General features: G+C 35.8%; 2 protein-coding genes and 1 non-coding gene across 8 annotated transcripts; all 3 read right to left on the bottom strand.

The window, feature by feature from the left end:
• Positions 1-2,251: 2,251 nt before the first annotated feature.
• Positions 2,252-6,068, bottom strand: LOC105185818 (uncharacterized). 4 transcript variants are annotated; one of them, XM_011145605.3, is made up of 4 exons: positions 5,075-5,421; positions 4,360-4,854; positions 4,112-4,195; positions 2,252-3,271 (listed from the first exon to the last, which is right to left on the bottom strand). In XM_011145605.3, the coding sequence occupies exons 2-4, from the start codon at positions 4,390-4,392 to the stop codon at positions 3,074-3,076; spliced, it is 315 nt and encodes a 104-aa protein (XP_011143907.1). In that variant the 5' UTR covers positions 4,393-4,854; positions 5,075-5,421; the 3' UTR covers positions 2,252-3,073. The 4 variants fall into 4 exon arrangements, 2 of the variants coding, with proteins under 2 accessions (XP_011143907.1, XP_019698204.1); XM_019842645.2 differs by lacking the exon at positions 5,075-5,421 and adding an exon at positions 4,971-5,062; XR_003112583.1 differs by lacking the exons at positions 2,252-3,271; positions 5,075-5,421 and adding an exon at positions 5,643-6,068 and having other exon boundaries at positions 4,360-4,832.
• Positions 6,069-8,115: 2,047 nt separating this feature from the next.
• Positions 8,116-8,308, bottom strand: LOC112588138 (U2 spliceosomal RNA). The gene has a single exon (XR_003112590.1). It is a non-coding gene; the product is annotated as a U2 spliceosomal RNA (small nuclear RNA).
• A 1,285-nt stretch (positions 8,309-9,593) lies between these two features.
• On the bottom strand, positions 9,594-15,434 carry Moca-cyp (nuclear cyclophilin protein Moca-cyp). 3 transcript variants are annotated; one of them, XM_011145603.3, is made up of 9 exons: positions 15,307-15,434; positions 14,280-14,584; positions 14,089-14,176; positions 13,328-13,357; positions 12,203-12,348; positions 11,909-12,002; positions 11,471-11,726; positions 11,193-11,288; positions 9,594-10,609 (listed from the first exon to the last, which is right to left on the bottom strand). In XM_011145603.3, exons 2-9 carry the CDS (start codon positions 14,560-14,562, stop codon positions 9,908-9,910), a joined length of 1,695 nt encoding a protein of 564 aa, XP_011143905.1. In that variant the 5' UTR covers positions 14,563-14,584; positions 15,307-15,434; the 3' UTR covers positions 9,594-9,907. The 3 variants fall into 3 exon arrangements, with proteins under 3 accessions (XP_011143905.1, XP_011143904.1, XP_011143906.1); XM_011145602.3 differs by lacking the exon at positions 15,307-15,434 and adding an exon at positions 15,127-15,276; XM_011145604.3 differs by lacking the exons at positions 14,280-14,584; positions 15,307-15,434 and having other exon boundaries at positions 13,328-13,461.
• Between the last annotated feature and the right edge of the window lie 216 nt (positions 15,435-15,650).

Genomic DNA, 15,650 nt, shown 5'->3' with positions numbered 1-15,650 from the left:
GGTGGTAATCGGAAGGAGCTGTCTGGGTTATATGCCATATGCGGGAGAAGTTCCCAGCCTAACGCTAAGTATGGTTCTGAGTCGCTTTCGCAACATGTGGTCGGGCATTCTCATGAAGCAGGATCATTTTACGACATCCTTGGCTAGTAAATAGCTTCTTTTCCTCCAACGCATCGCTCAAATTGGTCAATTGTTGTTGATAACGGTCTGCCGTGATTGTTTCACCCGGTTCACTGTGGGATGTTTGATCTGAAAAACTGGCCGAAACTCAATTTTCTTAAAATCATTCCTGTTCTACATGAGTGACTAGACAGTTGAATATCTGCGGAATAATAGGCCGCTATGCTTTTGTTCATCTGTGGTAACATGAAGTGGTCGGTTAGTCGGAATTTGGACATCATTCGTATTGCACGTATCAATTTTCAGCACTTTATAATATACGATCTTCAATCAGAATTTTAAAGTTCTTAGAAGTGGCAGCGCGAAATTTTTCGTTATGGATTGTTTCGAGGAAGGTATGAAGAAACGTTTTAGACTATATTTATTACAATTGAATTGTTATTCACGTAAATATACGATTTTGAAAATAGCATTCAATAATGTATCTTTTTGCATTCTCGATGTCAAACTCGAAAATTTTAATTATACTTCAAGGTGTATCCCTGTTACGTTTCTTGGATGGAATACATTCATTAGATGAATTTGAAGTTTATCTAGTTGAATACTTATTGATGTGGAATATTATGCTTTCTTAATTATTCAAATATTTTCACATATATATTTGCACTTTATTTCATGAAAAACTTATACGAAATCTTTATAATGATCATACATATAATTAATAGCACGTTTTAAACCGAAATTCGTCAAACAATAATTTTGGCCAACTTTTTGGTACAAAAGTCCCACTATACTGGCTTTAATATCTCATAATACAACACCGCCTTTCTAATCCTGCCAAACGCAGGACAAAACCTTAGCGTGAATATTGGGCTTTAGTCGATATCGAAGGTTGACCAAGGTCAATCCATGATTTTTTGCGCTTGGAGTTATCATAAAAAATCCACTTTTCATCACCTGTAATGATTTTGTGCAAAAAGTCCTTTTTCCGGAACTTTGAAAGCAAAATGAGTGCGGTGTCACAGCGTCGATTTTTGTTGTCATCGGACAGTTTATGCGGAACCCATTTGCTTTCCTTCTGAATCTTTCCCATTGTATGTAAACATACGGAAATGGCTTGCCGCGTAACACTAAGCTGCTCTACAAGCTCCTTTTCAGTTTGTACAGAGTTTATATCCAGCAATGCTTGCAGTTCGTCCGTTTAAATCTTTTGAGGACGTCCAGCACGCAGTTTATCTGCAAGACTGAAATCTATTTGGCGAAATTTTGGATACTTTTACACGTATAATGACTTACAGCGTTCTCACCATATGCAACACAAATCATTTCAGTGGCTTTAGCAGCATTTTTCTACAGATGAAATATGAAGTAAATAGAAAATCAAATATGCTCTTCCCAGTGAGAAATGATTCGTCGATTGATGTCGAAACGAGGTCGAATCGACATCGATTTGACGATTTCGATATCGATTCGACATCGTTTCAACATCGATCGACGAATCATTTCTCACTGGGTTTCGTTATTGTCATAATGAACACTACTGATTTTTTAAATTATGTGCATCAAACGCCAAACCGCATGACATTTTAAAAGGCTAAATGTCAACGCTTTAAGACCGCAAAACAGCGGGAGAATAAGTAAAATTTAAATTGTGGTTTCGATGTATGAAATCTAAAGCCCAGAACTTTTTTGCTCACCTAATATATTAAAATGAGATGATAAAAAAAGGAATATTTGATGAAATATTTTATATATCGTAGTGTATCAGAATAAAATATAAAATATTTCAGGAAGTATTTCTTATTTTATATGTGCAATGTGATTCTATTTCCATACTTTTGTACATAAAATAATTAAAAGAATTAATTTGTATTGAAAAAGTTTTTAAAAAAATATTTCGATATAACACAATAATATTAGTATCTTATGGCTTATGAATTATACAATTTTTATCTAAAACACTTTCTCAATAAACTTTACCTATCTAATCGCGTATATAGCTTGAAAAACCGTGTCTATGTTGCATGTTATGTTAACTAAATATGTAGATACATAATGTAGACATTATTAGTGATATTATATAATGTAGAAAGAAAGAAACGCGTTCGCGCGCATCACATGATACTTTAATATCATATATATCACTTAAGATTTTTAAAATATTAAACTTATTATTCCCGAAATATCGATGTCATAAAAGCATAAATATCTAACTTAAACTAGTTATAAATATACACAAAGATTTCATGCTAAGCTTGTCCTAATTTGAGTGCCTTAGAAAGCGAATCGATTGATACAAGGAATGAAATCTTCAATTGTCCACAAAATGATATAAGAAGAATGTATATAGATAACTTTTTTAACAATAGGATAATATATATATGTGTATATGTGTGTGTTAAGAACTAACTATTGAATTAATGTAATATTGGAATCTTAATTCTACTTAAAAATTAGTTATAATATTATTACATATGTTGTTTGCAATCTATCAATATATTTGAAATAGTGAATAGTGACAAATAATAAGAGCTATATACAGCATTTTTTTAAATCTGAAAGCAATCCAATTCTTTCCATATACCAGCGCATAAATTGGCCCCATTGTCATGTTTATGGCATAAGTCAAATAAGTTATCCATCAATAATAACTGTTGATTACATTCTATTTTAAAAAGATCTAGATGTTCGGAAACAATATTAAGCTTTATTAAAATTTTCAGAAGAAAATGTTAAAATATACCATGCATTTGTTTCTTATTTGTCTTTCATTCTTTCTTTGTTATCAACTATACTATTTGTTGCAGTTTACTAAACTTTTTGTTATAAATGTAATAAACATAATTCTGGCTATAATCAAGCTTTAATTTGCATCACAAAAATTATGCATGAATTTTTCATATATTTTATTGAAACAATGGATGACTTTCTGGAAAATAGATGATAAAATCTTTTACTTCAACTGTGGTGATTTGTGTCCTACGATCTTATTGCGCAATAAATTAAAATGTCCGTGCACCTGTGTAAGCTGAGCTTTAAGTGAGTCAGAAAGCTGTTTTTGTAACTGTTGAACCTCCAAAATTTCTTGACGGAGATTCTGATAATCTTTCGTTACTTGAAGGACAGAATGTAATAGGCGAAGCACAGATATCTGTTGGAAGCATAAAATAAAAAGCGGTTTGATAATTGAAAATATAGAAATGTCATAGACAATAAAGTGCACATAAAAGAAGTTCTCAAATATGACATTGCTCATAATACATCTAATGCCAAAAGTAACTGATATAGTCCTGGTTTTAAGCAGGAAGTCTCATGAACGCCATGTAACATTGCTGTATCCGACACATTATCACAAAAAACTACACAACACAACAAATTTATTCTTTTTAGTTGTATTTTTTGCATATATTTTGATATTTTATTTATATTTCTTTCTTTTCTCATTTATACTATATATTTTGAAAGACAGACTACATTAAGAATTATTATAAAAATAAATATTAATCAAGGTTGAATAAATACATATTTTCATATTACAAAAAGATATCTTACAACATATTTTAGACAGTATGAAAATATTTTACATTTTTGGCAAACAACCTTTAAGCTAGATATTTAAACCAATTGGAAGTTTAAAAAAATATACTTGCATTATACATATTATAAATATTTTATATCTGACATTAAACATTTTTTAAACTAATGGTTAAATTAAAACTAATTGAATCAAAGTACATTTAGCATATTTTACTTAGCATTTTATTTAGCATATGAAATCTAAAATATATGAAATTTTCAATTTCCATCTCCTATAATTCAAACACTATCAAAACTTTAATATTTTAATATTAAGATCACATGTAACTTTCAATTTATAAAACTTTAAAGCACCAACTATTATTAATTCTGAATTAAGTACAGCTAAAAAGAATATTCACTCAATATAGTATAATCATAACTATTATTATGTAATGTAAATACGGAATCTTACCTCGTTTTCTGGGTCCTCGAAAGCTTTCTCAAAAGCGTCAATTTGCCAGGCAATCATATCTAATTTTCCGTCAGCTTTCTGAACCTAAAGCGTAGTAAAAACAACAAATTTTACACACGAGTGACAATTTATCAATTATTAAATATCAAATATTTAATTTATATCAAACAACAGTAGTGTTTGTGTCACGACTAAATTCGCGAGTAATTTTCTACGGAAATATGTAGCATATATGAAATAATACTCACGCTTTGTTCGAGATGCCCAATTGCAGACTCCATAGTCTATATATTTTGAATTAACCAGTGTTCTTTTATAAAACTGAATAACGTAATTATCGCGAAAAATCAAACCAGAGGACTAGTTTGATCGCAACAAGGTCGATTTGCATCTCGCCAAAAAATGATACTTGCTGTTTCCAATAGAGAGAAAGATATCATGGGCCGGTTTAAGCTAATCCGCGTACCATCATGTACACACGAAGTGCTATTAGAGAGAAATCTGATGAGGGAAGTGCACGAAGTGATAATCGCGAATGGCTATATATTATTGGAAAGTTTAGACTATGAAGTAAGAGTACAGTATATACAGTAGCGCAATTCCTTGTCAGAATCTTTGGTGTCAATGAAGGCAAAAATGGAGTATCATGCACGACCAAGGAAGGTGTAAAAGAAGAGAGAGAGCTCTATTTATCTCTTTCTGGCGTACGCTTTGCACAGGGCTGTAACAAAAAAGATGCGTGCCTGAAACAGTACAATTGTTAATACGAGGAACCGTGTCGGTTATCATAAAAATTATTTTATTATATAACTTATATAATTACTAATACATATATTATCTATTATCTGTCTATAATTACTTAATGATTATTGCTATCGCTACTTTTTTTTTGGTCACGAGGGAAAATCCTCATGGATACCTCTGCCCCTTTGGGGATGGATGAGGATTATGCCAGACCCTTACCGGCTAAACTTCCACCCCCCTCCCCCCGGTTGCATCCAAGCGGGCTGAAGTGGCGAGCCGGGAGAACTGCGCCTGCCTTCCCTCTCCGGCATCCCGGTCCTAGGGTTCTGACACGAGCCTCACGCCCTAGTGCCGTGTTCACTCAACATTTTACGGGAAAGAGGGTCACGGCGCCTCGACCGGACAGGCTTGCCCGGCCAGGTTGGCCATCCTGGTATTACCAGAGAGAAGAAAAAGGAGAGATGCCATGGGCAGAAAGAAGAAGGAGAGGTCACGAGCCGCTTTTAGCCGAGCCCAGTGTGAGGCGCTTTCTATACAACCGTGCACATGAACTACGATGTCAATGTCCACGACTCTTTTCTGATTTCCCCCACCACGCACGCACTCATAGCCGGCTCAGTTCAGAGAGAAACCTGAGAGCGGCGACCGAGCGAAAGCATATGTGATAATGATCAATTTATATACGGTCATTTACATGACTTCTAATTGACGTCAAAATGCTATATCACTTTGACGTCATACTTCAGTCATGAACTGATGATAATTGCATACTAATATAAACACTCACGCAGCTTACCGATCCGGGAGGTGGCGCCCTCATCCTCAAACGCGGCGGCCAATGGCGGCGAGGCTTCGGCCGCGCTAGTGACTTCGCGTCTAGCGTTCGCATATGTCATGGCCGGCCGCACCAGCTGCTCCAAAATGGTCGTCGCATGTGCACCGCGGGCTTCCGCCGACGAAGATGTCCTCGTCGACATTATCCGCGCCCGCGGTGTCGCCGCGACGGCCTTCGCGTATGTGGTTGGTGTACGCGCTCGTATGTGTAGTGGTTCGGTGCATCCTCCTCCGACGACGACGACAGCAGCACGACGGCCGTCGGCTGTGCACGTGGTGGCGGTGTTGTGTGTGGCGATGGTGTTGCCGCTGCCGACGACCTCGATGCAGTGCATGCTCTTATGATGCGTGTGGTGGTGCGTGTGTGTGCCGACGGTGACGGCGTCGCGCGCTGCGTCCTCGCAGCCGTGCCCTTCGTGGATGGCTGTCTGCGCGTTGCCGCACTCCGCGTCGCGCGGCGCGCATCATCCGAGGCGAACGGCGGCTCCCCACGCGTCGCCGCCGTTCTCCCGGCCCGCGACGTTGACGCCACCAACGCCGCGCTCGCCCGCGATGACGACGATGGTGATAGTGTCGGTGTAAGACGCGGAGTACGCCGACGGGCCGACCCCGGAGATACCACCGCCGGCGACCCTGTCACGTGCAGGCTCTCGTAGTGCTTTTTTACGAACTTCAAGGTACTTCAAGGAACTACCCACCGGTCTCCAAGAAGCCGCAAGCCGAGCACCTGTAGGTGACGGTGTCGTCGGAGTGGCATTTCTTCTGGTGTTTAGCCAGACTCAGCCCGTCGACGTAAGATTCCCACGCCTTTTGCCTAGGCTCGTGCTTCCCGAAGCACCGCGAACAGGTTACCCTGTCCGGAAGTGAATCGACGAGTGTGCGGAGTGAGAATGCAATCCGCGACAATCGACCGATGCACGACGTGGAGAAACGGTTGCTTCGCCCGCAACTCGAGTGCCGCTTCTGTTCGCGACCCGGAGAGCGAGAAATTGCTTTGACAAGCTTCTCGCCCCGTCGGTCGCGGGCACCGAGACGGCTCTCGTATGCTACGCCTCCACCGATCGGCCCAACGCCGCGGAGCGTCCGCGACCGATGAACCTCGCGGAGGAGGTTTCGCCTTAACCGAGTGTCCGCCTGCGGTGATGTTCCACGAACGACCGGGCGAGAAACAAGCGTGCGAAGGTCACGGCGCGGGACGGCCGGCGCCCGTCAGCGAGCACCTCTCGTCCGCTTCGCAACGGCCCCGGTGCAGCGTGTGGTGCAATGCCGCGCTCAGTGACCGGTGTTCCGCGTAGTGGAGGGCACGCGTCACTCGGGACGCCAAGTCCCGTCCCGATTCGCGACCCCGCGGCCGAGCGGCGGACGCGACAAAACGCGCGCGACGGGCGAGCGCGCGCCGACGGTGGCAGCGAAGACGGACGTGCACAAGCTGACCTCCGGCAGTCAGTAACACGACATACACACTCGGAATTAATAAAAATGAATTATTCGCCCGCGTGTCGATTCCGCGTGTGAGAAGCGGCCCTCTGACGGCGCTCGGCAGGTCCGACCGGCGGCCCGCGGCGGGCGGTTTGCAACGTCGAAAAAAAAAAAAAAAAAAGTAGAGAACGACCGTGGTACCGCCGCGGGACCTATGTTTCGTGTGCAGTGGAGTGTGTTTTATCTGCCCGTGACAGGTACGCTGTGATAATGTGCTTAATTACTGAGATATAAGCGTTGCACCTGTCACGGGACTTATGCTCGGCGCGCGGCCGCTTCTCTTTGTATTTTATAACGCCTGTGGCGGGACTTTTTATTAATAAAAGATGTAATTAAATGTGTATATGTGCCCGCCACAGGCCTCGCCAACACTATACGACAATTAATAATTAATATTTTATTGCCAGTGACGGGCTATTAGTGGGGCAATGTGCGAAAGCGACACGCCGCCCGTCACTGGACTTAGAAAATTTTCGCTACTTTCTCTCAGATTTATTCTACAGCTCCACTGCACGCCGGTCGGATTTCAACGCAGCGTTAACAAAGTTTTATTAATTTTTCCTGCCTTTACAGCCATCCACAGACATCCGTCGACAGAACCAGTATATTCGCCGCTCCTCGCCTCCAGGATATCAGCGCAACAGGTAAATATAATCAGTAAGTATATCCCAGAGGCACTTTACACTAATAATCACAGTAATTATCACAATTAATTTCAGACGCGGAATCGCACGAGGCAATCGCCTTCCCTGAACAAAGATCAAGTTTTCTTCCTATACATGCGGTCGACGGGAGGCAACGCGCGCGAGCCCTGGACAACGGAGTTACTCGGGATTTTGAAGTACCCAAAGATAGGCCGAGAAGTACGCGACGTAGCGATTTTTTTATAAAAAGCACCCGAGTAAACTGTTTTTTGAAACCAGAAAAATAGAATTGTTCTTGAAATAGCTTGTTGGGCCAGACTGCACGGCACTGCAATGCACAGTCGACCCGCGGAGGGGGCGGAGCAAGCTCCGGGCGCCCTCCCGGTCCCAAAAATCAGTTTAATATTCTGAATCCCCTTTGGGGATTGTATCAGATATTAAGCTGATAAGAACAGATACTACACTTTGATCTTAGCTCAGAGAGCCGAGAAGCGATGCTTTCCAACTGCTACGTTCGCATTTTATCCTCTCCGAGTCGTTAATTCAACTCCGAGTATGCCAATGCCGTCGGGCGCCACGTAGCGGCGATAGTTGTAAATACAAGGTACGTCAACTGCTGAAAGAGAGCTGTAGTGGTTCGTGCATCGAGATAATAATATGTAATAATAATAATATAATAATATTTTTCCCTATACGCGGATAGGCAAATATGGGTCAATCGATTTTCCACCTCGATCACCGGATTTTACTGTCCTGGATTATTATTTATGGGGAAGGGTAAAAGACAGTACTTATACCGTAATCGTCCAACTACAAGGAATGACATGATTACCAGAATAACAGAAGCAATTCAATCTTTAAGTAGCAATGAAATTCTTCGAGTAACCAATTCTTTTCAAAACAGAGTAGACGTTTGCATTGAAAAGATTGGTGCTCACTTTGAACACTACCTTACTTAAGTACAGACACATACACACACGCATACGCACGCACACACTTGAGAGGCAAGGGGATTATTCATATTAAACCTACATCCCAAAGGGAACAGAATTCTACTACGTCCACATCGTTCTTCTTGGATAGCGCTAAAAGTAAGATGATCCGAATTTTTTTAAACATGCATAACTACAGAGATTTGAGTGAAAAGGTAAGTTGACCTTAAAATAATACCTATTTATTTGACCCTATAACAACGTACAACATATTTTGTACTTTATGTCAAAATACTGCAAAGTACTGCTTTGGAGCCTCATAACTCGAAAAGTACTCAATGAAAAAATATTTTGTTATAGTGTTTTGGAAAACTCTCGAGATAAGCTACAAGAATATGTAATGAGAAATAGTAATTCTTTAAGGTCAAACCAATGATACCATCTTACGTCACCCTTGCAGCCATATAACTTTTGTCAGAAACATTTTTCTTTAAAATGTTCTATTTCCGAAATAAAAGGGCTATACGGGTGGTCTAAATCACCCTATATATATTAATAGATTTATATTATCAGATATGAAGGAAATATTTTGTTAACGGAACAGTAAACTCATAGCAATTGTATGAATAAGAGAGGACAATTTATTACAATTATACATAATACATTAATACAAGAGATTTGCATATAAAATTTTACATAAAGTGTAATGTTGTTTGAATAATTAACTGAATGTATTCTTATAAATTTTTTCTATAATTTAGAAGTACAACAAAAATTCAAAATCTGATTTTAAAAAAGACCTTGATATATCAGAAATCTCTTAAGAAACATTTTATCTATACAGAAAAATTCTTAAGATTTTTCTCTTAAACACAATATAATCCAACAAGAATAGCTTTAGCTTAGTATAAGAGGTAGAGAAGATTCGAAATATAGATACTTTTTTATAAGATTATATGTAGATCGATCTTATTGTAAATTTCAATGATGAAAAATGCACACTAGACATGAATAAGTGATCAAAAGGGAATCGGTCTATATATATACCACTTTATAGTATTATCAATCTGCAAACTAGTAATATAAGTGACTTTATCGATAGTATACAGAATTTCTCGTGCTCAATAAAAAGCGGGGAACGGGAGGACATGAAGCGACAGAGATTAATCTTTGGAGTGCTGGCTACTGGAAGTGCTTGAACGCGAACGACGTTTAAATTTCGGTTGATTCATTGTATCCGGTACGTTATTATCATTTCTTTTGTATTTGTTCTTGTCATAGCGAGAATTAAAATCGTTATCCTGATAAGAATTCGAATTATTTGAACGTCTATGATCGTTGCGTTTATCGTAGTACTTATAATGATCCTTTTCGGTCTTATTGATTCTATGAAAATCTCGCCTGCGAGGAGAATAATTTCTCCGATTTCTCCTATCACGATTCCCCCTGCGATCATAGTCTCTTTCTTTAGATCGTCTGCGATCTTTCGATCGAGAATGTCTGCGTCTTCTGTTGTCTTGTGAGTTACGTCGGGAGCTTCTATCGCTGTAAGATCGATTAACACCACGCCTCACCGATTTTTCACTCTTATTATATTTAATCTCTTCTTTATTCTGCGTAATAATATTATTTCCCTCTGCATTTCTCTTCATAATATCGCCTTGTTGTTGTAATATTTTATTTATAGTCACTGCCTTGTCCGTTTGATCGTTTTCTTTATTCTCCATTAACTCCGTTGTGCATATATTATCTAGATTATTCGGAAGTTGATTGTCCTCTTCGGGATTTTCTCCAAATCTTCTAATTCTATCAGTTTCACGTTGTTTCAACTCTTCTTCTTTCTTCATACGCTCTTTCTCTATTTTCTGCAATGCAAATTCACACTGGTCTAATAGGTTATAACAATTGTATATTATAGATTTTTATGTGCTACCCTAGATTGTGCTAACATATGCAAGTAAGCTGTATTTAGTATCAGTTGAAATAAATATTTTGAAAATAATGTTCTTTCTGTAAATAAAAAACTTCAGAAAATTTTAGCTGTAAACTGATTTTTCTAAGATCATACATGATCTCTTCCGTAATGTTGTCTAAAAATTTTTTCTAATTTATGTCATCGATACGTCTTGTTTTACATAAAAATAGTACACAAAGTCATGAATAACTTATCATTTTGAATTGTGTACATTGCATTTAGGTATTCGTATATGATTTGAAATGATTAATAAAAATCATTTTGTGCTATTTGTTCAACAATCTTAATAAATTACTAAATATGATATATTAAATTTAGAAATATTTAAAGTAATATTGAAAGATATTAACTACAGTGTGCGTATATGTGCGCGCGCGTATGTACATAAAGTCAATATATATCCTGAACTTTTGATATATATATTGTTAATACATATTATATAGTGTATATAATATAAGTCTAATATGTAATACTTGAAATTCATGTAGTTTAATAGTACGATTCTGAGCTTGCTTCCAATGAGGTGGTGTTACACTTCTGGAACGACTTCGAGAGGGCGTGTGATATCGCTGAAATTTTATTCTAATTTATTCAATATATTCCTTATTTTTTAAATCTTTTATAATAAATATAAAATGTTCTATAATAAATAAATAAAGATAATGGAGAAAAGAGAGATGTTTAGATATACGTATCTAATGTGCTGCGTAGACATAATCGGATATCATAACTATACGCGCGAGCAACTTACAAATATTCCTCTCCCTTTAAAAATACGACCAGCCTTTCTATGAGACCGTATACGATCTCTACCGTAATGCTGTCTAAATTCTTTTTGGTTTGCATTATTGGTAGGTCCCGCTCTATATAAAAATTTATTCGCTGGTACTTCTGGTATTTCATCTGGGTCAATTTTGGTGACTGATACTAATGGATGAGGTTGTCCATTATCTTCTTCTTCATTAGAGTCTCGAATTTCACCATCTTCTGGCTTTGTCCTCTTTTTACTAAAACAATCGCAAATCATCATTATACTATTAATAATTAATTAATATTTAACTATAACATGATATAATTTGTAACGACGATATAATTTATACAATATGATATAATTAGATGAGTAATGATTAGTCTGTAAATTATACAGAATCTATAAGTTCAATTATACTTATTATCTGCTTTTACATACCTCTTCTTATTTTTCTTCTTTTTCTTTACCTTATCGACATAAGAATCAGATTCCGAATCCGATGAACTGCTCTGTTTTATTTCACGTTTCTTTACTGTAAATACATATGATACAGTGCTTAATTATGTTGTATATATGTAAATAATATAGGATATAAGTATAACATATATGTATATATATGAATAAAAGAAACACATATATATATATATATATAATAAGAATAAAAATAATATAATTGAATATAATTGAAATATAAATATAAATATAAATAAATACAATAAAAAATAGTATTACCTTTATTTTTTATCTTCAGGATTAATTCTCCACAGTTTACAACCTTAGCATCTTGTAATGGACGTGACATACGATCCACTGGAAGTCCTTCGATGTGTGTAACGACTTCTTGCCCAGATACTACTTCTCCAAAAACCACATGGACACTGAAAATAAAATATTTGCATATACAGAATAACATACTTTTGAGCAAGTAAAATTCAAACTGTATCACTAATACTGCAAAATACATTAATGTATACAGGGTGTCCCATTTTAAATCCCAGGCAAATATCTCAAAAAATATGTAAGATTTCGAAAAATATTTCAGACAAAAGTTGCATATTTTTAAAGGGAACATAAAACAACTATATCAGTTTGTCTACAGATAATACTACTTTCGACATATTCACTGATCATTACTTTTCTTAAATGGAAATCCCAATTTTTTATTATATCACCTTTTTCTATCAATTAATTTGAACAATTTTTGTCTCAAACATTTTATTATTTGCCTAATATTTTTTGAGATATTTAGGGAAAACTTGGTAACTTTTTCAATATTTAACTTACGATATCTCGCTAACTTATTGTCGAAAGAAAAAATGGTACTAAACTTTTTTACTCTATTTAGTCTCATGAATATATTGTTACGATAGCATCCTGATTTTTGTTAATTGGATTTTGAAATTTCCAAAAGTCGATAGGTTAACAAAAGTTAGGGCACTATTGTAACAATATATTCTTGAGATCAAATAGAGTAAAAAAGTCTAATATTATTTTTTCTTCCGACAAATGGTTAGCGAGACATCGTAAGTTAAATATTGAAAGTTACAGTTTTCCTTAAATATCTCAAAAGATATTAAGTAAATAAAAAAATGTTTAAGATAAAAATTATTCAAATTATTGATAGAAAAAGATGATGTAATAAGAAATTGGGGTTTCCATTTAAGAAACGTAATGATCAGTTAATATCTCGAAAGTGGCGTTATCTGTAGACAAATTGATATAGTTGTTTTATGTCCCCCTTGAAACCATACAATTTTTGTCTGAAATATTTTTCTGTATCTTTCATATTTTTCGAGATATTTGCCTGGGGAATTTAAAATGGGACAACCTGTATATAAAATTTTTAAGTGTACTTACTTGTCGAGGTGAGGCGCTGGTTGTGTTGTACTACAACAACAAAATATTATTAACGGGATGAGAGATGAACAGAAAGAGCCAGCTTTCATTGGTCATTGTGTTGCAGTAGTGGTGTGCAGACCCTTCCCTCACGACTACACAGAAACATCGCTAAGTTATTCATTCCTCCAGAATTATTCTTATTTATATATTTTTCAATACTCTCCGCGAGTCTGCCTGCATAACTATTGTGGGAACAAAACTGTATGTTCATGTTGAATTGAAGTTCGCTGGCTTTTACCACGCATTTATATCTACTAATTCTGGATTAGGAGAATGCTGTTATTATTGTTATTATGTTCGAGCTTTGTTTTTTTATCATTTATATATTCTATTTCTTATATATAAGATACCTAATTATTAATAGGTGGAAAGTTTCAAAAAAACTTCTTTCTAAAACAGTTTCTTTGTATATATTATAATTATAATAAAAACAGTAATAAATGTGTAATAACCATGTTGTAACATCTCATGCCTGTAAAGTTTTACTACATATATAAGCAGATGTTATATAATAACATTGAAAATATGTAACATTATTATGTGTCAATTTATATATGTAGCAAAATATGTAATATTTAAATACTTGATGAGTTTTAAAATATATGGTTAGATGATATAGATTAAATACAAATCATAAAAGCATGAATGGAAGAAATATAATATATATATTTTAATAAAACAATATTCTTATATATTACTTGAAGATAATTAGTACTTACATAAAGAATTGCGAACCATTAGTATCTCTGCCACGATTTGCCATTGACAATAAGAATGGTTTATCATGTTTTACAATAAAATTTTCATCTGCAAAAACATCTCAAACATGAACGATAAGCAATATTATAATATTGGATCAAATTTTTATTAAGTTTATACAAAACTTTGTATTAGAACTTTATATATTTACCTGCAAATATACCATTGTAAATTGACTCGCCACCTGTTCCATTGCCTACTGAGAAATCTCCACCTTGAATCATAAAATCTTTTACAACTCTATGGAAAACGATGCCTTGATAATACAATGGTTTGCCTGTTGTTTTTCCAAGTCCTTTTTCTCCAGTGCATAAAGCACGAAAATTTTCACATGTTATAGGACAAATATCAGAAAAAAGTTCAAAGATTATTCTCCCCATAGGCAGCCCACCAACTTCGATGTCAAAGAATACTCTCGTATTAATGTTAACCATGATGAAATAGTGTATAATCTACCTGTAAATTTCAAAGAACAGTTATTTAGGAAAATATATGAAAAAATTAGTAAAAATTTCAAAAATTATTAATCTAATGTTATGATATGAAAAGACAAAGATTTTTATATATGTAATTACAATAATACAGATTTTGGAAAGCAGAAAATAATAATTGAAATATGAATATGTGAATTTAAGCAATATCAGTATTAATATATCATTTGTAATAAAACATATTAATATGTACTTATTCACAATGTGTTATAATTCATGTATAAATATTAATTATTATTTCTTTAGTACACTGACATAATCTTGTTTTATATATATAAAAAGGTTTTATACAGTAATTTGTGTGTTGCTTTGAAAAAGTCATATGAATTTAAAAAAAATTATCTATTATTTTTTTACACGCAGACTTAGAAACAAATTTAGAAATAATCGGATAAAGATTATGAATTGACAAAAATTTATTGCAACTTATCAAACGACTGTTAGAAACTGTTAGAAACACCTGAATTCTATGAACATGCTTTAGACATACGATTTAATAAAACTTACAGAATGTACTTAGTGTTTTCAAGTTTGTGATATATAATATATAATACAATATAACTTCAACTTTTTCTATCTCGCTAAGATATTAGATGTGATAAAACTTTATCATACTCCACCACATTAACTAACGTGATGCTACGTGTTACAAGATCCACCCAGAAAACTGTGCTATACTGTACTTACTCAATGCAGCGTTGCCAAGTTTGAAAGTATCAATGCGCCATTTCTACTGATCGTATGATCGCGTTCAGAAAACACAACGGTTGGATGTAAACCCTAAATTAAAGCCAGCGGCACACGGTGCTTGTTTTCGTGCTGGATTGCTTGCTGGATGAAAATACTGCGTTCTGATTGGTGCATTTCCATCCATCCTCGGAAATGTACCAATCACAACGCAATATTTTCATCCAGCAAGCAATCCAGCACGAAAACAAACACCGTGTGCCGCTGGCTTAAGCGTGAACAGTAAAGGTCATTCTACAATGAGATTGTAGTAGTATGCAGTAGGCAAATTAACCAATCACAGT

The sequence above is a fragment of the Harpegnathos saltator genome, unplaced genomic scaffold (assembly GCF_003227715.2).
Source record: "Harpegnathos saltator strain DR-91 unplaced genomic scaffold, Hsal_v8.6 scaffold160, whole genome shotgun sequence".
NCBI classification, from domain to species: domain Eukaryota; kingdom Metazoa; phylum Arthropoda; class Insecta; order Hymenoptera; family Formicidae; genus Harpegnathos; species Harpegnathos saltator.
Note: the sequence above shows the minus strand (reverse complement) of the source record. Positions and strands in the feature narration are given on the sequence as shown.

Coding starts and splice junctions, on each gene's coding strand:
- LOC105185818 (XM_011145605.3), bottom strand. CDS start 4,392: ATGGAGTCTGCAATTGGGCATCTCGAACAAAGC. Junction 4,196..4,359: donor TTGGGCATCTCGAACAAAGC/GTGAGTATTATT, acceptor ACTACGCTTTAG/GTTCAGAAAGCTGACGGAAA. Junction 3,272..4,111: donor TCGAGGACCCAGAAAACGAG/GTAAGATTCCGT, acceptor TGCTTCCAACAG/ATATCTGTGCTTCGCCTATT.
- Moca-cyp (XM_011145603.3), bottom strand. CDS start 14,562: ATGGTTAACATTAATACGAGAGTATTCTTTGACATCGAAGTTGGTGGG. Junction 12,003..12,202: donor CCTGAAGATAAAAAATAAAG/GTAATACTATTT, acceptor ATGTATTTACAG/TAAAGAAACGTGAAATAAAA. Junction 10,610..11,192: donor TTAAACTACATGAATTTCAA/GTATTACATATT, acceptor TTTGCATTGCAG/AAAATAGAGAAAGAGCGTAT.